This window comes from Pelophylax lessonae (genome assembly GCF_965119305.1).
Source record: "Pelophylax lessonae genome assembly, chromosome: 7".
NCBI lineage: Eukaryota > Metazoa > Chordata > Amphibia > Anura > Ranidae > Pelophylax > Pelophylax lessonae.
The window spans coordinates 241,950,682-241,976,050 of NC_138774.1; the positions used below are offsets into that span (position 1 = coordinate 241,950,682).

General features: G+C 43.0%; 1 protein-coding gene across 1 annotated transcript in view; it reads left to right on the top strand.

Moving 5' to 3' along the window:
• The window catches only part of MAPKAP1 (MAPK associated protein 1), a 433,900-nt gene that overhangs the window by 175,926 nt on the left and 232,605 nt on the right, over positions 1 to 25,369 (top strand). Inside the window, exon 6 of the mRNA XM_082263170.1 lies at positions 8,219 to 8,395. Within this exon, the coding sequence (XP_082119296.1) occupies positions 8,219 to 8,395 (177 nt within the window). The remainder of the gene's footprint in view (positions 1 to 8,218; positions 8,396 to 25,369) is intronic.

A 25,369-nucleotide genomic window follows, 5' to 3' on the forward strand; every position in this document is an offset into this window, starting at 1 on the left:
TGTTTAGGGTGGTACAAGACCTGTTCCTTCAAGGGGTGATTGTACCGTTTCCGACTTTGGAAGGTTTTCAGGGTTTTTACTCAAACCTGTTTACAGTTCCCAGGAAGGAAGGCAAAGTGCGTCCAATCCTGGACCTCAAGGCGCTAAACTGCTTTGTGCAGGTACAGAAGTTCAGAATGGAGTCCATTCCAACAGTGGTGGGATCCCTGCGTCGGATTTCCTCGCCTCTATCGATATCAAGGATGCCACATAGTGTAATATTGTAGGTTTTTTTTAGGATAAAAAGGTAATCCACTTACATCAAGGAACACTTTAAAACGTTCCTTGATGTACGTGGATTAATTTTTTTATCCTAAATAAACCTGCAATATTACACTATGTGGAGCTTTATTTGTTTTGGGTAAGCCCATGGATCCAAATTGAGGAGAGAAAGGAGCTTTGTTAGAGGACCTATGTGGATGACCTAAAGCCCAGACCAAGTTAGGCGATAGATGACCTTTTGTAATGAGAGGTCATTGACATCTGGTAAGGGTGTAATTCATCCTTTGGTGGAGGTGTTTTCAATTACTTATCAAGGTGGTGGCATCAATAATTTGGATCATCACACTATTGGCACTTTAATTTACACTATTGGGACTTTATTTCAACATTATTTACACATATTGTTTGATTAGTGCTGCACTTTTGGGAATTGAATAGCGCAACTTTTAGTTGTTATATCTTTTTTTTGACTGTGATTTTATCACACAGAATTGTTGCTGCTTGTATTATGTTATTTTGCATTTTTATTGTCCTCTTTAGCACGGTTCTTTCTTTGTTTATTTGGTGCTTCGCCCCTGTCCGTCATTCCTTCCTATTGTGATCTCTAGTTTTCATTTGAATGAAGACATTGTGTTGCCTTTTCTGTGTCCCAGGCCTAGACATCCGAAGGAAATTGCCTTGCATGCCTTTGATGTGGTATGGGCAATTAGGATGCACGTGGCAGCTACGGAGTTTTTCATGAAGTCAGACTCTCTATTTGTGCTCACAGATGGACCTCGCAAAATGGTTGTCCGCTTCCTCTGCGACCATTTCCAGATGGATCAGACAGATGGTGGTGCAGGCCTATTCCATCAGGGGTCAGGTTCCTCCTTTTCCTTTCAAGGTGCACTCTACTAGGCGCTTAGTGTCTCCTGGGCCTTCCGTCGTCAGGCGTCAGTGACGAAGGTTTGCAAGGCGGCCACCTGGTCGTTGGTGCACACTGTTACAAAGTTTTATAAAGTGGATCTGTTGGCATCTGCGAATGCTTCCTTTGGCCTCAAGGTTTTGCAGGCTGCTGTTTAGGAGGACCTGATCCACTTTGAGGGTGTATTGTTTTTTTTAGGTAGGCTCCAGTTGTTTTTTGGTTGAGCCCCTGTCATCTGGTTGGCTACTGAATGAAAACAAAAATGGGATTTTTGACTTGCTGTAAAATCCATTTCTCTCATGTTCATTGACGGACACAGCGCCCACCCCTCTGTGAAGTTATATTTCTCCTGACACTGCTTGTAACAAAACTGAGTGGCTATAGCAGAGAGAAAGAGTATACCCCCTGGGACTGCCCATGGGTGTAGCCAGAATTTTTTTCTGCCTAGTGTCCTACTCCTGTAGGGCGCAGTATAACCCAATGGTCAAGAATGACAGGAGCTGTGTCCATCAATGAACGTCAGAGAAATTGATTTTACGGTAAGTCAAAAATCAAATTTTTTTTTTTTTCGGATAGAGAAGAGAGATATAATCGAACGCCTGTCCTGTTTATTACTGTCTCTGTCCTCATTGGAGAGACTCACACTCCATGTATCCTGGTGATCACAATTACCAAAAGTGAAAATGAAAGAAAATTTTTAAATTTTGAGTGGTAACCAGGACCGAAATAGAGGGTAAAGTCCAACGGGGGACACTCGATCTTGTGACTATATTTGATTCATCTCACTTCTTGTGATATTAAAGAGGAAGAAGCTTCTTATGGCTGTCTGATAGGAAGTGGAAATCTCCCTAGTGGGACAAAAATGACAGGAAAAAAAGAAGGTTCATAACCCTTTACTGCTCTCTCCAAAATGAAAAAAGGCCTTCAGTTCTACTTTAAAATGATAGAGTGATAGTTTTTAAGCACTTTCATGAGCTGTTTTTTCACTTACTGAGTATGCAGTTTCTTTATCTTTTTATCCTTGCCTGTGTTCACGTTTAAGCTGGTGCAATGACCATTGCCCCTGGATTCCAGTTTCAGGGTGGCTCCTTTCTCCTTAAGCATCTTATGGAGCCACTCTTATATGCAGAGACTAGAGTTGTGTCTCCCTACGCTGCGTGCATCAGTAGAAACACACAGCCCCTTATCCTAGGATGGAAAGGCACTTGCATGCTCCTCCCCCTCTTCTCTCCAAATAAGCAAACTGAATAGAGACTGCACTGTCCACTGTTAAAGAGGTAGTAAACACTGCTTGGACACCTGTACCTACAGATAAGCTTTTCTGTAGGTTCAAGGAATATCTCCTAAACATGCACCGTTCAAGAGATATTCAGTGTTTCTGCAGCCAGTGACATCACCAGTGCATGCGCTCTGAAAGGATAGCATACTCATGCTGTCTCTTCAGAGCTCTGTGCCGTTGCCACGACATCATTGCGGATTGGCCACTCAAACAGCTGGAGCCCGCGAACCCAGAAGGAAGACTGGGTGAAGATTGAAGGCCTCTCATCGGTGACAGTGTGCCACTGGAGGGCTTTGTTTTAAGGTAAGTCTTTCATAATGTGCTAGTATTCAGTGCATACTAGCACATTATTTTACTTTGCAGGAAGAAACTTTTTTTATAAAGTTTAGTACTGCTTCAACTCTTCCCTGTGATGGCCAGAAGTTCAGGGAAGCAGCACCTAGACATGAGGAGCCAGCAGCAATGAACGTTTTGAACTGGTGGGGTACGAATTTTAACAAATAGTTTACCAGGCAATGTTCATTTTTTTTGTGCCCAATATGTTAAACTAAAAAGCTGATGGTTTATTATTACTTTAAAGCGGAATTCCGGGCACAAAAACAGTTTTTCAATAAACATACCCCCGGGACAGTCAGGGCTAGTACATTCCACAATGGCTAGCCTCTGATCTGTCCCGGTTCGCACTTACCTGCAAGAAGAAATACTCACTTATAAAATTTCTTCTCCAGCGTTGCCATCTCTGTTGTGGGCAGCTGAAGCCAGCGCGATCCTCTTCTGCGTCCTCTTCCGCGTCTTTTTCTCCCAGAATGCGCCTTCACCGGCCCCTCTCGTCACTTTCCGCCGCGGCGCCGCATGCCCAGAAGCTGTTTAGCGGGGAATGTGGCGTCGCACCGGAAGTGACGAGCGGGGCAGGTGCCGTCGCATTGATTCCTGGGAGCGATGACGTTCAGCTCCCAGGAATCATTGCAAACCCGAAGAGACGGCGGGCCGAGGCCACAGAGGGAGGAAGTGACGAAAGGTGAGTATTTCTTTCTACAATTACAAGGTAAGTAAAAAAAAAAAAATAATTCTAACTATCCAATTCCTTTTCAGGTGAAGCAGAGCAAGCGGATGGGCACAAAATCGATTAGGTCGATTTTGTGCCCGGAACTCCGCTTTAAGACTGAATAGCAATAAAATGAATACATTGTCTGTGTTGTCAGAGCTAAAAACATATGGCAATATTTCTACTCTTTCAAGTACATCTTTCTTCAGCTACCTATGCTGCTTGGCTTTGCACTTCAAATAGTTTTTATCAGAGTAGAAGTTCTGCTGGCATCCCGGCAAGTGGCTGTGTTTGTAAGCCTTGCCAGCCGGTGTTTTCTGAGGCTAGCTCTCTGCAGAGATTACCGAGCACATTGTTTCTGTAGCATGTATGATTGAGATGCTGAGCACAGCATATATCATTTTAATGAAACCTTTTGAACCTCTCTCTTTTATTTGGATGAAGCATTTCCATGGAATGTTTAGCAGCGGATGTTTCCCCTGACACTCTGCATCACTGAGTTATGGCTCTGTCTCTTCAGCGCAGCTGATTTTATCCACATTATGATCATGTCCCCATTGTCTTTCACAAGCACGCAAAGAGAGTTTCAACTGCTGCTTTTATGGCCACTTGTGGCTGGCGCCTCGGGCACTCTCTGGCCCGTCCTTATGTTTGACTGGGCATATAGCAGCAAGTCCTGCATTTCCAGCAGGGAGCTAATCTTAGACAAATGTTGAGTTTTAAATAGCAGCGTCTACTGTTCTACCCTTCAAATAGGTTTTATTGTGATTTTTTTTTTTTTTAAATGACATCCGAAGGAATCGATTTGAAAGTGTAACCCATAAAAGCTAGTCGTATTTACAGGAACAGTCCAAGTATATTATAACAGGTATTTATATAGTGCTGTCAATTTATACAGCACTTTACATATATACTGTACATTTACTCCCAGCGAAGCCATACTCTATCCTCGGGATCCCCCTCTTCATTCCACGTCACCGTTTTACGAAGCCCTTATTTCCTTGCAGGGTCAGCCTTACCCGGACTTTATCCATAAATTGGAACTGGATATTGGCTCTCAGATCTCGGATGCTAGGAAGGACAAAGTTCTTGCCCTGGCCCACATTTCTTCTATTTCCACCAGGGTGGCGGAATCTAATTACAAGTTATTGTCCAGATGGTATTACACCCCGCGGAAACTACACAATATCTCTTCGGCCATCTCCCCGTTATGTTGGAGGGGATGCGGAGATACCGTTTCACATGCACACATCTGGTGGTACTGTTCAAAGATCCAGCCGTTCTTCCAGGAATTTATCCGGCTCATTCAAGTTATTACGGAAGACGCTATTCCACTCGACCCATGGGTTGTCCTTCTGCATGGAACTACCGCACCACTATTTAAGTATAAACGTTCAATGATTCCTCATATGCTCAATGCTGCTAAAGCCCTGATACAAATTTGTTGGGGCACATCCACCATTCCCACAGTACGACAATGGCTACTAAAGGTGGACATGACATACCAACTGGAAGAACTTACCTTCATAGCTCGAGATAAATTGGACCGTTTTCGTTCTACCTGGTATCCTTGGTCCTCCTTTAAATCCACTTCGTCCTATGTTGCTTTGCTCACTGAGGACGCCTCTACTGTCTTATAGCATTCTGATGCAAGCATAATTGTTTAAGGTTTTTCTTGTATGGAATTTATGTATCCCGTGGCCTACTCCGCCCCCCCCCCCCCATTCCCCCCACCTCTTGCCCCTTCTTTCTTTGCTGTTCTTCTCTTCCTCTCTCCCTCGTATTCTTCACTATTCCATCGTCTTTCTCTGTGATCTTTCCGACATTGGTCTTGTTATGCAAAGTACTGTGCTCTAGATATGCCTTCCCAAATTTATTTGTGCCGTGATTATCTAGCCATTCAACATCGGTTTTTTGATTATGCGTACACGGCACATGCTGGTGGTCTTCATGCCCTTCATGTTATAGTTCCATTGTTTTTTCTTTTATCACATGTCGGATTGTATTGTCAATGTTCTGTCTTTGTTTCTTTAAATTTTCAATAAAAAGAAATTAAACAAAAAATATATTGTACATTTACATCAGTACCTGCTTTCAAGGAGCTTGCAATCTAAATTCCCTAATTTACATTCATACTTCCTGCCAATTTGGACAGAAGCCAATTAACCTACCAGTATGTCTTTGGATTGTAGGAGGAAACAAGAGTAATCAGAGGAAACCCATGCAGGCACAGGGAGAGCATGCAAATTCCATGCAGGCAGTGCCATGGTTGGGATTCAAACTGACAACCCTAGTGCTGCCAGATGGAAGTGCTAAAGAAAATGCCTCCCTTACAAATGACTAAAACATTATTGGTGTCATGGTGATGGCTCTGCCAAGTGGTGTTGGCTCTGAAACTATGTTGGCCCCCCCATCCCTCCATGTTCGTGCGCAGAAGCAAACGCATGCGTAAGTCGTGCACACATATATACAGGTGCATCAAAATTCTCATAAATTCTCATAAAATTAGAATATCATCAAAAAGTTAATTTATTTCAGTAGTTCAACTTAAAAAGTGAATTTCATATATTTTGTAAAGATGCGTTACACACAGAGTGATATATTTCAAGCATTTCTTTCTTTTAATTTTGATGATTATGGTTTACAGTTATGGAAAACCCAAAATTCAGTATCTCAGAAAATTAGAATATTGCATAAGACCAATAAAAAAAAAAAAAGGTTTTTAATACAGAAATGTTGACTTACTGAAAAGTATGTCCATGTACAGTATGGTATGCACTTAATACTTGGTCAGGGCTCCTCCTTTTGCATGAATACTGCATCAATGCGGCGTGGCATGGCGGCGATCAGCCTGTGGCACTGCTGAGGTGTTATGGAAGCCCAGGTTTCTTTGATAGTGGCTTTAAAGAGGTTGTAAACCCAAATTTATTTATTTATTTTCTTTTTCACCCTGAAAGAGAAACACATAATGAGCTAGTATGCATCACATACTAGCTCATTATGAAATACCTTAGAACAAGCCCCCGCCGTGCCGCCCGCTTACCTCTATGACGGGGGACATGTCCATTCGCCCGTCTTCCGGGATCGCGGCATCCGGCCATCTGATTGGCTGGAGCCGCGGTGACGTCACTCCCGCGCACGCGCGCGGGAGCTGACGGTAACGGCACGGGGCTCTGAAGGAACGGCACGAGCGGCCATTCCTTCAGAGCGCATGCGCCAGTGACGTCACTGGCTGCACGGAAGGTAAATATCTCCTAAACGGTACATGTTTAGGAGATATTTACAGTACCTATAGGTAAGCCTTATCATAGGTACAAGTTGCAGAGGAGGGTTTACTTCCTCTTTAAGCTGGTCTGCATTGTTGGGTTTGGTGTGTCTCATCTTCCTCTTGACAATACCCCACAGATTCTCTATGAGGTTTAGGTCAGGCTGGTTTGCTGGCCAATCAAGCACAGTGATACCATGATCATTAAACCAGGTATTCGTAATTTTGGCAGTGTGGGCAGGTGCCAAGTCCTGCTGGAAAATGAAACCAGCATCTCCATAAAGCTTATCAGCCGAGGGAAGCATGAAGGGCTCTAGTATTTCCTGGTAGAGGACTGTGATGACTTTGGACTTGATAAAACACAGTGGACCAACACCAGCAGATGACCTGACTCCCCAAATCATCACGGACTGTACCCACAGATTCTCTATGGGGTTTAGGTCAGGCGAGTTTGCTGGCCAATCAAGCAAAGTGATACCATGATCATTAAACCAGGGATTTTTGGCAGTGTGGGCAAGTGCCAAGTCCTGCTGGAAAATGAAATGTGTGTAATTCATCTATATTTAAAGAGGATGTAAACACTCCTCTGATACTTGTACCTATAGGTAAGCCTATGATAAGGCTTACCTATAGGTACTGTAAATATCTCCTAAACATGTACCGTTTAGGAGATATTTACCTTAGATGCATCCAGTGACGTCACTGGCGCATGCGCTATGAAGGAACGGCCGCTGGTGCCGTTCGTTCAGAACTCCGTGCCGTGACCGCCGGCTCCCGCGCGCGTGCGCGGGAGTGACGTCACCGCGGCTCCGGCCAATCGGATGGCCGGATGCCGCGATCCCGGAAGACGGGCGACTGGACATGTCGCCCGTCATACAGCTAAGCGGGCAGCACGGCGGCGGCTCGTACTAAGGTAAGTATTCCATAATGAGCTAGTATGCAATGCATACTAGCTCATTATGTGTTTGTCTTTCAGGGTGAAAAAAAAAAAAAAAAGGATTTATAACCTCTTTAAATATGAGTTTTACTTTTTGAGTTGAATTACTGCAATAAAATAATTTTCTAATGATATTCTAATTTTATGAGCTGCACCTGTGTGTGTGTGTGTGTGTATGTGTGTATGCATGTATGCATGTATGTATGTGTGTATATATATATATATATATATATATATATATATATATATATATAATGTTTGGGGGTTATAAGAATTTTCTTGCAAATACGTACTTGTAAACAAAAAGCGCCAGAAAAGGCTTGGCTGTCAAGTGGTTAAAAGAAGGAAAAAAGTATTTATAATGTTTTCTTGTATATACAAAAACATTTTACCTTGCACTTTTATTTTAAACTAAATGGGTTGCTTTACAAAGCGAGGGTTCACATATGCAGTAGTACAGTTTTTTTTTTTTTTTTCCAGCTTTTAACTTTGCTGACCACGTTTGCTTTGCTGTGTTCTTCTTGCAGTGATAATGTGGACGCCTACTGCCTTCATATTGCGGAGGATGATGGAGAAGTTGACACAGATTTCCCCCCTTTGGATTCTAATGAACCTATTCATAAGTTTGGCTTTAGCACCCTGGCTCTGGTGGAGAAATATTCTTCTCCCAACCTGGCTGCCAAGCAGTCTCTTTTTGTACGAATGTAAGTATTCATCTTGTGGAATTCCTGAAAAGTAAGAAAGCAAATTATATTCTGATACATAACATAAGCTGAATTATGAATAATGGTTTGAAGAAGTGGAGCTGTTCAGAGTAAGCAGTCAGATTCCTGGAGAATGAATAATTCATTGGCTCCCGTGGCTGTCAATCAAAGTCAGCCAATCAGGGGAGAGAGGGGGCGGGGTCGAACCACAGCACTGTGTCTGAATGGACACACTGAACTGCAGCTCGGTTTGGGTGCCCCCATAGCAAGCTGCTTGCTGTGAGGGCACTCGACAGGAGGGAGAGGCTAGGAGCAGCAACGAGGGACCCGAGAAGAGAAGGATCCGGGCTGCTGTGTGCAAAACCACTGCACAGAGGAGGTAAGTATAACGTGTTTGTTATTATTTATTTATTATTATTTATTTATTTATTTTTATTTATTTTTTTTCAAGCAAGACTTTACATTCACTTTAAGTTCTGTGCTGAGAGCACACTCACGGTGTCCAGTGTGAAACTTTGCACATATGCAGGAGCTTCTTCTAATAAAGACTGGTCACTGCTGCGCTCTCTCCTTGTGCAGGGAGACTCGTCTTGTCTTTGCCCCCTCCTGTAATAGAGCCTACTTGGCCCCTCTCACTGCTCTGCTTTCTGCAGAGGCAATGTACAGTACAGTGATGATGTTACTGCTACATTGACAAGGTAATATCTGGGTTTAGATAGGCATTTGGTGCACACAAAGTGGATTGTCCTTTGTGGCTATGAAGGAATAGATTTAAATTAAAGTTTTTGTAACTGGAGTTCAGCTTTAAAAGTCTGGATGTGAGCTTTATTGCTTAGTTAGTTTGGTCCAGCTTGGGCTAATGTAAGTATGCATATCTCATACCAGAGAGGCTGGGGAATCTCACAATTGCTGTTGTAGTGGTCGCCGTTACTATAGTGGTAGCCACGATCTTGACATCATTGCCTCTTCTCTCCATCTTGTCCAATCAGGGAATGCCTTGTATTCATTCAAATAATACATGGTGTTCTGTAAATGGAGGCAGTGCTGAATGAGCATCCCCCTGTGGTTAGTGAGCAGAGAAGAAGCTGCTCAGCACAGGACCTGTAAGATCTTTGCTATTACTGTTATAGGACCAAATAGTACAGTGATTGCTTTCACAACGGCCTCTCTGGTATGAGATATGCATAATTACATTGGTCCAAGAAAAATGTATAAAATGGAAAAAAAAATGATTATGCATTCACATGTACAAGGTATTGAAAAGCACATCTATAAATCTCCAGCAGAAGGTGACCTTCCAGGTGGTCAATGGTGAGCAAGCCCCTCCAGGTGGATGTGATGTAATGTGCTTGGAACTAGGAAGTTAACCAGCAAAACGCCAGGAAGAGCCAACAGAAGCAGCGGACTGTTTGTGTATATCATGTGTGAGAACCTCTGTGGACAGCAAGGAAGTATTACAGGCCAACCAGAAGGCCATGATAATGTCATATGTGACATAAATGGGTGTGGTTAAGGGTTTTGGGGTGTGGCCCCCTTTGACAAACCTTTCAAGGTTTGACAAAGGGAGCTAGACCCCGAAACAACACTCATTTAGGTCACATATGACATCATCACGGCCGGCCTAGGCGATCCGAGCAGAAGTGAGAATGGGTACCTGTCAAAACTAGTTTCCCCTTACCCCCCCAAAAATAATTAGATACTAAATGTTGCTTGGTGGAGTGGGGGGGGGGGGGTGCTTAAAGCAGAACTTCCCCTTTCGTGTGGAGCTCTGCTTTTAGTGGATAACTCAACTCCAAGTTTACTATTGGCGCTTTTCCACTGCATAGAACCGTACCGGCTCGGCACGCTCTTGTGCTTTTCCACTGAGGTACCGCATGGTATAGAGTCGGAACGGTTCGGTACGGTATAGGTTTGCTTTTCCACTGCATGGAACCGAACGGTACGGTACGCCTCTGAAAAAACAGTACCTGCTCGATTGTGGTTCCAACAGGTACCAAACTGGTACCATATCCCACAATCCTTTGCATGCAGTCACTACTAGCCACTGATTGGTCAGAGAATCACACCCACCCCGTTGTTATCCCACCCACTTAACTTTAGTACTACTTTAGTGGAAAAGCAAACCTATACCGTACCTTCCCGAACCGTTCCGACACTATACCATGCGGTACCGCAGTGGAAAAGCAAACCGGGCCAAGCAGGGCCGAGTAGAGCCGAGCCGGTACTAGCCGGTACTTGCAGTGGAAAAGTGCCATATATGGACCACTTATGTATACATGTTGTACATTCCCCCCCCCCCCCCCCCCTAATCTCCTCTTCTCAGAGAGAATAAATTCAGTTCCTCTAATCTTTTCTCATAGCTGAGCTCCTCCATGCCTCTTATCAGTTTGGTTGCTCTTCTCTGCACTTTCTCCAGTTCTCCAATATGGTGCCCAAAACTGAACTGCATATTCCAGATGGGGTCTCACTAATGATCTGTACAGGGGTAAAATAATATCTCTCTCTCTGGAGTCCATGCCTCTGTTAATACAAGAAAGGACTTTGCTTGCTTTGGAAACCACAGCTTGGCATTGCATGCTATTATTAAGCTTAGGATCTACCAGAACACCCAAATCCTTCTCCGCTATGGATTCCCCCAGTTCTACTCCACCTAGTATGTATAATGCATGCATATTCTTAGCCCCCAAGTGCATAACTTTACATTTATCAACATTAAACCTCATTTGCCACATAGTTCCCAATGAAACAGTGCATTGAGGTCAGCTTGTAAACTGGAGACATCCTCTAAAGAAGTTATTCCACTGCAAAGCTTGGTGTCATCTGCAAAGACTGAAATGCTACTTTTAATCCCAGACCCTATATCATTTATAAAGATATTAAGTAAGGGTCCCAACACTGAACCTTGGGGTACACCACTGATAACCTTAGACCATTCAGAGTAAGAATCATTAACCACTACTCTCTATCTTTTAGCCAATTTTCTATCCGTTTACAAACGGATTTTTCCAAGCCTGTAGACTTTACCTTACACATTAGCCGTTTGGAGAACTGTGTTAAATACTTTTGGAAAATCCAAGTATACTACGTCCACAGCCACTCCTTTGTCTAAGGTATTTTTTACAACCTCATAAACAGAAATCAGATTTGTCTGACAACTTCTCTTTTGTGAATCCAAGCTGACTTTTGCTTAAAATGTTTTTTTTCTCGCAAAAACTTGTCTTTGTGGTTTTATATTAAATTATTACATTTTTTTAACAGCAGTCTTCAAATTATACTTTTGCTCTCTAGCTAGGTTAAAGCTGAAATTTAAATGGATCTAAAATCAACAAAGAAGAATTCCAAAGATAGTATATTTTTACTTAGTTACATAAATGTGGTTATGTACTGTATTTACCATACCTGGCCTATCTCCTGGAAGCTGGAAATTAGTGAAGTAGACACCATTACTCCAGGGATGTCCACTTGCTTTTGGGTCCCATGCTGAGTGGCTGTCCTGATGCATTGTGAACACAGGAGATTGGCCGCTCAGCACAGGATCTATTCAGAGAATCCTGGCAAATGGTGAATCTGTCATTTACTGTTGAGGTCTCCAATGACTTCTCCTCTGTGTATTAAATAAAGAGTGTCATATGCTCCGGCGCCTCCGTCACTAAGGAGAAATTTGTATTTTTTTATTTAATGAATGCAAAGCTTCCACTGATTGGCTGAGGTGGAGAGGAAGGTGGGTGATCTCACAATCTCCACCTTGTCCTATCAGAAGAAGCCTTGAATTCATTAACAAAAAAAAAAAAAAAAATTCAAGGCTTCTTCTGGGTGGCAGAGGAACCAAAGCAAACGACTCTATTTAGAACACAGATTAGCTGGAAGAGGACGCCACTTACTGTATTTAGCATAGGCTCCAATAGTATATTACTGATTCACCCTCATTCACACAGTGGTGGCATCTACAATCCATTTAAACTAAGCTGGGCCAAAGTATGAAAGTAATCCCATTTGTGAAGTTCCTTTTTAAATGCAATATTGTTAACGCAAGAATTGTACATACCTTACTTTGACTTGAGAAGGGAGAAGTCGCACATGGAGGCAATTTGAGTGTGTTGCAAAACAAGAAGCATGCAGATAGCTGAAGTAAACACGAGAATGAGAGCTGCTCATAACTGTATCGCTTTAACTTTTACTGCATAGTCACAGGGTGGGGTTGTGAAAGTGAAACTGCAGCAGAAAAAGTTCAGGTTCCCTTCCCTGTCAGACAGGACTGTGCTATGTGGAGGAGCTGTGTAAATTTCAGGACTGGATGGACAAATACAAATTATTTTGGCAGGTAAAACATCCCTCATATGTGCATTTCATTTGTGTATTTTAGCTGTTTTTCGTGTATTCATCTTTAAATTTATTTTTTATATGCAACTAGTGTAAGTACCTGAATTTGAATTGATACCAGCCACTTGCAATCCCCTGTACAACAACATTCAGGTTGGATGAGGAAAAGGCAGCATTGGGAGCCAATCCGATGTGCTGCCTGCAAAACTTATGACCGATAACATACTGATAGAAAAAATGAGCAAAGAGATGACCTGGGGGTAAGAAGATAGGGCCAACTTATTCCATGAAGGATACGTTTTCATAATATGTTACATCAGTATTCAGGGTGTAACATGTTAGTAAATGAGCAGCTGAGATTGCACCTGTGATCTGCTGAACGCGGGTGCAATGCTTTACAGGTTCTTAATAAAAAAACAAAAAAGGTGAACTTATCCTTTAACTTAAAGAGGAAGTAAACTCTGCATTCTTTTTTGTGATTTTTCATTCCATGTGATTTGAAAACGTATTTGCAATCCTTGCACAGTATAATGTATACACAATTGTAGCTTGCTTACAGTTTTTCAGTAGTTTGTAAAAAAAATTGTCTTCCGGGTTTTTGGCGGCACTGTTTACTGATTCATGTTTGGGCATAATTTCCGCCCTTCCTTGATTCCCCTGCTGAAATCTCACGCATGCGTCATCATTTATTATCTGAGCCTCTTTCTTCAGACGATTGCCGCTATAGGTTTACTCCCCTTGTGACGTCACACAGTCACATGGGGAGGATCAGTGAGCTGGGAATTAAATCCCAGTCTCGGAAGTCTGCAAGCTGTGCAGCAGACAGAGGAACTCTCGTACACAGCATGCTGTGGATGGGGAAATGGCACACAGAGCATGCCGTGAATCAGGACAGGAAGCGCACGCGTGATGTAATCAAACTTTATGGGTTGGAATGCAAGCAGATGAAACAAGTAAGGAGATTTTCACAGGCAGAGATCAACCGGTTTGTTAATGAGGAGTGCGATTTGCTGAGTTTGCATTACAGAGTTTACAACCACTTTAAGCAAAGAAATGATGTCCTCAACCTGGCTGTGCTGTCTAGCAGGGGTGTGTAAATCTCAGGATTACATAGACATAAATACAAATCTAAAGTTCAAAAAGAGAGTGTCTATCATGCATGTAAGTAGGCAGACATCAGCTTCTGCAATAGGAAGAGGTTTCACAAGAGAACTGTAACTTAAAGCAGACCTTCACTCAAAAGTGAAAGTGCTGCTTTCCCTCCTTCCCACCCCCGCCCCTAACACTATATATTTTTGTTTTTTATTTTTACAAGCAGCAGGTACCCGCTCCCACTTTCTCAGTTCTCACCTAGGAGAGAATGATGTGTGCTTAGACATGCCCCCTGCCCGCAGCTACCTGGGACACATCACCAGGAGGCTGGAGGACCAGTCCCAATAGTGTCACATGATCTTGCACATGTGCAGTGAGAAAGTTAGCTGTGATTCCTAAAGAAGTCACAGCTGTCTCCCATATCCATGAAGGTAGCGCTGGGGACCCTCAGCAGTAAGAAAAACCAGCAGGAAGACCACTCTGGACTCCCAAGACCTGGTAAAAACATGATTTTTTTAAAAGTTAGCAGCTATAGAATTTGTAGCTGCTGACTTTTAAAAAAAAACAAAAAAAAAACAAAAGTTCCTCCTTAACACCCAGCATAGTTATATTCCAACTTGTAAATGTAAACAAGATCTTGGCACTCATAGATTTGTATTCTCCTTTATTGCAGCAAATCAAAGGGCTAAAGGTACTTAACCACTTCCCGAAAACAGACGTACCTGAAAGTTGGCTTGAGGAAGTGGTTGTACTGGGTAGATGCCTGCAGCTAGAGGCATCACTCCGGCACCGTTTTTTTAGTGCGGCTGTCGGCTTTGATCGGGTCCCCGATGAAGTTACCCAGAAGTGACATCATCACTTCACTTCTGGTTTACTCAGCTGCCAATGGTGCTCATTTCAAAAAATTTACAGTATTCAAAAATGTAGATTTTGGAATTTTGAATACTTTTAAGTGCAGTGGAGGGGTTTAGGTTCTTTTAGACACCAGATCCCTCCATAAAGAGTACCTGTCACTGCCTATTACTGTCACAAGGGATGTCTACATTCCTTGTGACAGCAATAAAAGTGATCAGATTTTTATTTATTTATTTTTTTGTTTTAAAGGAACAGTGAAAAAAATAAAATAGGAAAAGAAAAAACATTTTTAACCGCTTGCCGACTGCTCACAGTATATTTACTGCGGCAGTCAGCCCCTCACAGGCAGAGTGACGTAGGTCTACGTCGCTCGCCTGTGAGGCTCTGGGGAGCGAGCGCGCTCCCGCGCGATCACGGGCCCCCCCCGCGCGTGTGACCAGCGGACCCGATGTCCGCCGGTCACTCGGCGAACGGCGGGGGAGAGGGAGAATGTCAGGCAGCTTGTGTAAACAAGCCACCTGTCATTCTCCTCGCTGTAAAGACACTGATCACACGGATCTAGTATGTAGATCCGTTGATCAGTGTCCTTACAGCTCAAGCCACAGCCAATCACAGTAGAAAGCACGCCCCTAGGGACACACACAGCCCCTCCCTCCCAAATAAAGTTAACCCCTTCACTACCAGTGTATTTTTACAGTAACAGTGCATATGTATAGCACTGATTACTGTAGAAACGTCACTGGTAACCCCAAAAGTGTCAAAAATGTCAGTCAAGGGTCCGATCTGTCCGCCCCAATGTCGCAGTACTGCAAAAAAAATCGCAGATCGCCGCCATTACACGTTAAAAAAAAACAACAAAAATGACAAAAATCTTTCCCTTTGTTAGTAAACGCGATAACTTTTGCGCAAACCAATCAAAATACGCTTTTTGCGATTTTTTTTACCAAACATAGGTAGCATAAAACAAATTGGCCGAAAATGTTAAAAAATTTTGATTTTTACATTTTTTTTTGGGGAATTTCATATAAAAAAATGTGAAAAATATTGTTGTTTTTGCAAAATGTACGCTCTTTTTTTGTTTATAGCGCAAAAAGTAAAAATCGCACGGGTGATCAAATACCACCAAAAGAAAGCTCTGTTTGTGGGAAAAAAAGGACGTCAAATTCGTTTAGGTACAGCATCGCACGACCGTGCAATTGTCCGTTAAAGTCACGCAGTGCCGAATCGCAAAATACCCCCTGGTCGTTAAGCAGGAAAATCCTCCGGGGCTTAAGTGGTTAAAGCGCCCCCATACCCGTGTGCTTGTGCATCAAAGAAAACGCATACGCAAATGCATACGTAAGTCACGCCTGCAAATGTAAAAGACCTCCTCTGTAACTCTAAACTGGTAATAGTTAAAACATTTTAAAGCCTATGGAGATTTTTAGGTACCGTAGTTTGTCGCCATTCCACGAGTGTGTGCAATTTTAAACCGTAATATGTTAGGTATCTATTTACTCGGCATGACATAATCTTTCACAATATACAAAAAGCTGGGCTAACTTTACTGTTTCGTTTTTTTTTTAGTTCAGTGAAGTGTATTTTTTTACAACAAATTTGCGTTTGAAAGACCGCTGTACAAATACCATGTGACATAAAATATTGCAACAACCGCCATTTTATTCTCCAGAGTCTTTGCTAAATATATATATAATGTTTGGGGGTTCTAAGTAACTTTGTTTTAAAAAAAATACTGATTTTAACTTGTAAACAATATGTGTCATTAATAGTCTTGGTCATAATGTGGTTAAAAAAAACTTGTAACAAATAATCAGCGCTAGTTGAAATACGCTTTACTACTATTTGTGTTTGAGTAACCCCACGTTAAAAAGTGGCCATTTGCCTAGTTTTTAGGCTTTTAGCCTCTTGTATTTGCACCAATAAAGGAGAGTAAGCTACACTTGATAATAATTTATAATTGCAGGAAATATTTGGATATTAAATTAGGAGATGGAAAACCTAGTTGCTTGACTGCATCTGTTATTTGTAAATACCACGTCATGCGCTATTGACCTTCTCTATTTAATGCTGAAATCTGTTGGGACCATCGTTTTTAGGTGGTCTGCAGTAATTAAGAGAATAGGTTTTGGAGTATTAGCTGGGGTCATGACTGAGTACACACATTAGGCTAAATTCATAAAGCTAACACAGATGGATAAATATCTGAGAATGCAGAGTCCAATTACGTAAGAGAATTGCAGTTATATGACTAAAATAAAAATATTATCCTTGTTAAGGCTTTGAGCCTTTTGCAATCCTACAAAACTTGAGCTTGGGATGAAATAAGGTAACCAGAAGCAGCGACTATAACTAGGGCTGAAATTTAAAACAATCATTATCTTTGTGCATGATCTGTTTTTGATGTGGGATTTTGAGGACGATTAGGATCATTTCAGTCTTTAAATGGTAACATGCATGTTTATTCAGATTGAACCTGGAATCTTTGGTTACTAATATTTGGAATTAATAGCCATTTTACCCCTTTTCCCAGTGCCCTGTATGCTTTGATCAATGGACAACCCTGGCCCACCCAATGGTAGACAGGTCTTCAGTAGAGAAAACAGAAAAAATAAATAAATCATGAGGAATTTTATTCCAGCATAATGTGTTTTATATGTTAAAACCTAGTATTGTAGACATTTTTTATTAAAAAAATAAATAAATGGGTGGATGATATTTCTTACTGCCAACATCCCTCACTTACCAAAAATATCCTACATGATCCCCACAGGACTTATAAAGCAGAAAATGACTTTTATATTTTGTAATATGCATTTTTTTAAGACTGTCCTGTTGAGTGTTGATTCAACTGTTCAATTGCAAAAGAATATTGAAAATCTTTCACATCATTCTGTCTTTATATGTGAAGCTGGCCATACATGGTTAGACTTTAGTTTGAACTCTCGTAGAAAAAATCATTAGAACATACATTCTTGCCATCATTGAGTCAACTAATTTTGTTGAGAGCCCTTTGTCCACAGCGGCTTTAGAATCTGGCCATGGAAGATAAGTTTGTTCAGTCTGCTGGAATCAACGAGCAGGTGGCAGAGCACACAATGAGGTGGCAAACTGCAGATTGCTCATTTACTTACGCATTCGCTGCCAGAAGTAAACACAGCAATCACACAATCCTTGGTTACCTCTGGCACCAGGTGAACCTTGCAGAGGTCTGGCTTTCCCTCTGCACTAGGCTCATGGTGGCCATCTTGGGGGTGCCTTGTCTGATTGGACACACAGAAATGGGTAGTTATCTCGAACCCAGAGAGGCTTTCCATAATACATGCTGCTGAAATGGACAAATTTTGATCCATATATATGACCACCTTAGATGTATTAAACAGGTTTTGTTACAATATGTACACATTTTCCCAAGCTAAAACCACATTCACAGTTCGAGTTTTTGGTTTGCTTGAGAAAAGAAATTTTCATTCTCCTTTTGAATTTTCTAGAACGTCGATTTGACTTACTATTCGAAAATCCAACAAACGTTCTGAAAATCAGTGTTCGAATAAAATAATAATGGCATATGGCCAGATTTACTGACTGCAGTGGAAAGAGACACATTGTGCTGGAATTCCGGTTCTTCATAAATAGCTACAGTTAGGTCCATATATGTTTGGACACAGGCACAATTTAGTTTTTGTTTTTTTCAGGTATTTACCAAAACATATTCAAGCTATAGTTATATAATGGGCTGAAAGTGCACACTCTCAGGTTTAATTTAAGGGTATGTACATCCAAATTTTAAGAATAGCCATCCCCCTTTTTCAAGGGACCAAAAGTAATTGGACAATTGAATCAAAAGCTGTTTCATGGCCAGGTGTGGGTTACTCCTTCGATATTCCTTCATCAATTAAGCAGGTAAAAGGTCTGGAGTTGATTCTAAGTGTGGTATTTGCATTTGGAATCGATTGCTGTGAACTTAGAACATGCGTTCAAAGGAGTTGTCCTTGAAAGTCAAACAGGCCACCGTAACACTTCAAAAACTAAACAAATCCATCGGAGAGATAGCAGAAACATTAGGAGTGGCCAAATCAACCGTTTCGTACATTCAGATGAAAGAAGAACGCACTAGTGAGCTCAGCAGCATAAAAAGGTCTGGACGTCCACGGAAAAGAACAGTGGTGGATGATTGCAGGATCCTTTCTATGGTAAAGCAAAACCCATTCACAACATCCAGTCAAGTGAAGGACACTCTCCAGGAGGTGGGTGTATCATTGTCAAAGTCTACAATCAAGAGAAGACTTCACAAGAGCAAATACAGCGGGCTCACCACAAGGTGCAAAGCATTCATAAGCCTGAAGAATAGAAAAGCCAGACCAATTGTGGAAAAGTATTCTTTGGACAGATGAAACTACGATTAATCTGTACCAGAATGACGGGAAGAAAGAATTGTGGATAAGGCTTGGAAGAGCTTATGATCCAAAGCACACGTCCTCTGTAAAACATGGTGGAGGTAGTGTGATGGCATGGACGTGCATGGCTTCCAGTGGCACTGGGTCATTGGGGTTTACTGATGATGTGACAGAAGCAGCCGCATAAATTCTGCAGTGTTTAGAGATGTACTGTTAGCCCAGATATAGCCAAATGCAGCAAAGTTGATTGGACGGCACTTCAGAGTACAGATGGACAATGATCCAAAACACAGGAGCCTTTGAAGGAAAAGAAGTGGAATATTCTGCAATAGCTGAGTTAGTCACCTGATCTCAGCGCAATAGAGCATGCATTACATTTGCTGAAGGCAAGACTAAAGGCAGAAAGACCCACAAACAAAGAACAACTGAAGACAGCTGCAGTTAGAGCCTAGCAAAGCATCAGAAAGGAGGAAACCCAGTCTTTGGTAATGCCCATGGGTTCCAGACTTCAGGCAGTCATTGCCAGTAAAGGATTCTCACCAAAATATTAAAAATGAACATTTTATGATTATATTGATTTGTCCAATTACATTTGGGCCCCTGAAAATAGAGGGAACGTGTATAAAAATGGTTGCAGTTCCTAAAATTTGTACTTTATATTTATGTTCAACCCCTTGAATTAACGCTGAAAGTCTGCACTTATATACACAAATTTATATGGACTTAACTTTATGCCTTTTACTTTTCCCCCCTTCCCCCCATGCTAAATAAGCACATATCTGGTATAAAGAGCTGGTGTATGCTAGTATCTCAACAGGACTATCCTGATTTATTATGTATGACAGGGGTCTGCAAACTTTCTCAACAAAGGGCCAGTTCACTGCCCTTCAGACTTTAAGGGGGCCAGACTGTGGCCAATGGGAGTAAACTATGCCCCATTTTTGGTATTGAGGGAGGAATAGTGTTCCATCATTGGGGTCAGTGAAAGAAATAGTGCCACATCCTTGGTATCAGTGGGAGAAATAGTGCCCCATCATTGGTATTTGTGGACAGAATAATGCCCCATCATTGGCATCAGTGGAAGGAATGGTGTCGGATAAAAGCAAGCAGAGGGCCGCATTTTGGAGACCACTGATGTATGAGATCTCTTGTATCTGGGATGGGCCATCTGACTTTGATCTGTCTGACATTAAAAACAGCTAGATGGGAGGTGAGGACCAGTGTGTTTTGGTTGACTACATAGAGAATTTTGTTCACTTCCTTTCTTCATTAGTAATAGTTGTAGAACAGCTTTTGTCACTCCTTAAAAATTAGATAATGTTGCTTATGAGCGCAGTTGTTGTAAAAGGTACAAATGGCATAATTTAAGTGTACTGAGTAAAGGGCAAGTTGTGTGGGACCAAAAACATTTTCTCGTATTACTTAAAATTCACTTTCTTTGTAAATGAATAACTTTTGTATGTGAAATACCCATGCAGAATTTAAGTTTTTTTTTTTTTTTTTTATATATAATTATAATGAACAAGACCTTATAATTATACAATGCTTACTGAAAGCTTTGCAGGCACTGATTCAGAAAAGAATTAATAATAACTTGTAATATAATTGAACTCTCTGATGTTAGACATGTTAAACATTTTTGCATCTGCATGATTAGGCAGATATTGTCTTTCATTGAAATGTTCTTTTTTTATGCATTAGATCATAGCTGAATTAAATAAGGAATCAGAAAAGCACCATGCTGTCAGTACAGCTTCCAGTGCCCCAGCCTGTGTTCCCGTAGTGTGAAACAGTTGGTTTGGCCACGTTCTCCCTAGCAAGTGCTGCCTGCCTGTCTTTTCTTCTGAGACCTAACAGCCGCTAGTGTTTGCAGTCATGTTGCCCACACCAGCCGCTGCCAACGCAAACAGAGCGCTGGCTACAACTTGCTCTGAATACCCAGCAGCCCTTGGCTGGAAGCGGATTGCTAGGCATCAGTAGCGGCTATCCGCAAGGGCAATCAATAACTGTTTGAGTCTAGGCAGGAGGAGGGGGCAGCAAGTTCACACCCTGAGTACCTGTGCCCAACTGGGATGGCAGGGCACAGAATAAAGCCATTAGCTGTCTCTTTTGTGCCAAGAGCTGAAATACATCTGTGTCTCATTTGTGCTCCAGCCAAGCGAACAGGCATAACCAGGGCTGGCTACTTCCATACATTTTCATATCGATCCAGGTCTATTGTCACATACTTTTCTTAGTATTTTGACAATGTTACAACAACCTGTCAATGGGAGATCAACTGGGAAATCTTGTCATTGGTTCAGGGTGTACATTCCTATACAGGCATTTATTGTTAAATCAAAATGTTTTCATGTCATTAGATAGCTAGTGCTCCTTAAAAATATTTTATGTATTTCCAAAGTACCTTCATCCCATGTCATAGTAAACATGTTTTAGGCAACATTGGCCAAAGGCCAATGAGGAAAAGAAGGAACAGGAAGGGGAAAGGAAGTTGGACACGTAGGATTTTTCATGGCACCATAGAAAAGCATTAACAATTGGATAAAATCTAAAAAAAAAATGTTATTACAAAATTAATGAAAAAATACTAGAACATATAATAATCAATAGTACATTACACGTTCGTTAATAATTGGTCAGTTCAAGAGGCCCAATTGCAGTAGTACAGTTTTACCCGTGTTGTAAAAATACAATTTCTCTTACGTCCTCCTACAGTCGCTGCCGCCTCTAAGTCATCACTGTTGGGTATTGACTTCCGCTCCGCAGGAGTGGCTAGGCATAAAGACTTAGTCAAAAGAACAAAGGCGTTTGCATATACACACCCACGGGGGCTGTCCCATCTAGTCAATACCCCCCCTGCATGGTCACTCCCAACGCAGTTTCTTTCTGCCTAGCTTCAGGAGTGGTTAGGATTCTCTGTGCTGGGGCTACAGTCTCAGCCTAACTAATCTTTTATTTGATTTTCTTTGAACATGTCAGTTTTTTCTTACTTTACTAGCTGTTTATTTTGTCAGCTTTTAGTTGTTAGTCGGATCTTCGGATGAAGATGGATCATGCGGTGCTGGGATTCGGACTGACCGCCCTGGTTCTCCAGGGCAGAGGGTCAGATGGACCCCCAGCCCGCTATCGAGCGTTCAGCCGTGGTTCGTCCTGACATTATGAATGACCCATCCTTGCTCGCAGCAGGGATGCAGCCGTGAGGTGGCTACCTCACTGGACACATCTGCGATGCTGCAGTGTCATGTCCCTGGCTAACGGACACTCCCTGTCAGATGAGGACAGCGGTTTTCCGTTCTGAGAGGCTTCCCACGCCATCTGGTTGGGACTTGAACTTGGTTCTGTCCGTGTTACAGGGTGCTCAGTTTGAAAACATACGGAAAATATCGTTGCCTCTGCTGTCCAAGAAGGTTGCCTTTTTGGTGGCGATCACTTCGGCTCGCAGGGTGTCGGAACTGGCGGCGTTATCTTGCCGTTCTCCGTACTTAGTGATTCACAAGGATAACTTCCTTCCTAAGGTGATTTCTGAGTTTCACATTAATGAGGACATTGTCCTGCCTTCGCTTTGTACGAAGCCTAAGCATCCGAAGGAGATTGCTCTGCATTCCCTGGATGTTGTCAGGGCGATCAGGTACCTGTCATCCACGGAATCTTTTCGGAAGACGGATTCCCTCTTTGTCCTTCCTGAGGGACCTCGGAAGGGCATGGCTGCGTCTGCAGCGACTCTACTGGTGGATGGAAAGTTTGTGTCAGTGCGTAAAACTTTGAAATTGGAGGTTTCGGCTGATTGTGTGTCGGAGGCGCCGGTCCTTTTTTGGCACCCACAGGCCCTCCAAAGTGGTGAGGGTGTTCCCTTTTCCGTTCACTTTGACAACATTGCCAAAAAACAGTGGGGTTGTCCAAAACGCAGTAGTTCCTATGCGCTTTTTGCTTGCGGTGTCCTCATGAGGTTAACTGCGTTTAAAGGTGGATGGTCCCACCTGTAGTGGACTCGTCGGTTTAAAGGTTAAATAAAGCTACCCTAATTCCGGTTGAGATGCCCCTGGCCTTTAAAGATCCAGCTGATAGGAGGGCGAAGGCTCAGGCCTCTGGCCCGCCATATGTTCACTTTGGTCCACTTTGGTTCACTTTCACCTAGTGTCGCAAACTCTGACCGAGTGGGCTAAATCTTTTTTGCCGGGACCCGGAGGGGAAACAACTTCCCCGTCTTTGCAGAGCTGGTGGATCAATTGGTCCAAGGGCTACAGTTTATCTGTGATGCCTTTTTTGATGCGGCTCCTTTGATTTCCAGGCTGTCGGTATCAGCAGTGGTCCTGCTGTCGATATCAGCAGTGGCATATTATCTGGCTGAACTGCTGGTCTGCCGACCAGACTTCTAAGTAGACCTTATCTGATCTCCCCCTTGTGGGGGATCGCCTGTGTGGAGCTTCTTTGGATGACATTGTTAAGAGTCTTGCAGGGGGGAAGAGTACTCTTCTTCCGCGGGCTACCAAGAGCAGGGAGCCACGTCGTAGACGTGGGCCATTCTCCTCAGCTCATAAGAGGCCTTTTCGACTCTCAGGGTCTCAACAAGGGATCAAAAGTCAGGGCCTCCACCAGAGGTTCCAAGAGAACCTGGTCTGGCAAGCCACGAGTGGGCTCTTCCAAACCTGCCGACAAGGATGCCTCTGCATGCAGGAGCGCCCTGACCCATTTCTGGGGTGGGGGGACGTCTCCGCTGGTTTCCAGATCCATGGACCTCCCTGGTACAGGACAAGTGGGTCCACAAACTTATTCGGTCAGGCTACAAGATCGAGTTGTTTTTTCTTCTGGAAAGGTTCTGCCCTTCCATCCTGCACTTCTCTTTGGGGCAGTGCAAGACTTGTTACTTCAAGGGTGATGGCTCTGAATTCGTAACGTTTTCAGCGGTTTTTACTCAAACTTCTTTACAGTGCTCAGGAAGGAAGGCAAGGTACATCCAATTCTGGATCTCAAGGCGCTAAACTGCTTTGTGCAAGTACAGACGTTCTGCATGGAGTCCATTCACACGGAACTGGCGTCCCTACCTCAGGGGGGGATGTCTTCTCGCTTCTATTGACATGGACGCCTACCTGCACATTCTAATATGTGCCGGTCATCAGCACTTCCTCTGTTTTGCCGTGGGCGGGGAGTATTCTCAGTTTGTGGCGTTGACCTTGGTTTCGCCCCCGCTCCTCGGGTCTTCATCAGAGTGTTGGCCCCCCGTGCTGGCATTGAGTCAGCGGGGGATTGCGGTACTGGATTACCTGGACGATCTTATTCTGCAAGCGGAGTCTCTGACTGCTCTGATGGCCAACTGGAGATTGCTTTGCAAACTCTGAGGGAGTTTGCATGTGGGTGCTGGGCCTCATGGTGTTCACCCTCGAGGTGGCCAGTTCCACACAAGATCTCTGCTAAAGTGATTCTGGTAAAATGGGACAAGATCCACAATCTCTAGAGGTGGCTTCGTTCTCCAGCACTTCGACAGGGAAAATCCTTTCTCCCCCTGTACTGGACTGTTGTCACCACTGATGCCAGCTTGTCTGGGTGGGAAGGCATGCTCTGCACAGATGTGCTCCAGGGGATCTGGACTCTGGCAGAGTCCAGACTGCCTGATTAATGCACTGGAACTCCGAGCGATCACACTTTGTCTGGCTCATTGGACTATTCATGGGTGTACGGTACAAATTAATTCGGACAATGCCAAAGCTGTGGTCTAGATCACTTCACCAAGGGGGCACAAGAAGTGTCTTGGCAACTCAGTAAGTAGCTGGCCTTCTAAGGTGGGCTGACTGATTCGTTCCAGCCTCTCAAACTTCTGCCACAACTCCTGTGCAGGATCCAGGCAGAAGGGATTCCAGTCATTCTAATGGCTCCAGACTAGCCTCGCCATTCTTGGTATGCTGATCTGGTACGGCTGGTCACTGATGCTCCTTGGGAACTTTCTCTCAGGGAGGATCTTCTGTCCCAAGGACCAACCTTCCATCCTGCTTTACAGTCGCTGGCTTTGATTGCTTGGCTGTTGAATGCCAGGTGCTGAAGGATGGAGGTTTGTCTGAGTCGGTGATTCCTACGCTGTTAAAAGCTAGGAAATCTATTTCTAGGAAGATCTGTCATTGTATGTAGAAGACGTATATTGCGTGGTGTGAGTCTCTCAGGGTTCATCCTCGCTCCTTCTCGGTGGATCGGCTCTTAACCTCCCTTCAACGGGGGGTTGAACAGAAAATGGCCTGCAGTATTATTAAGGGCCAGATATCAGTTTTTGGCAGTCTTTTTTCCAACGACCTTTGGCCACACACTCCCTGGTGCTTACCTTTTT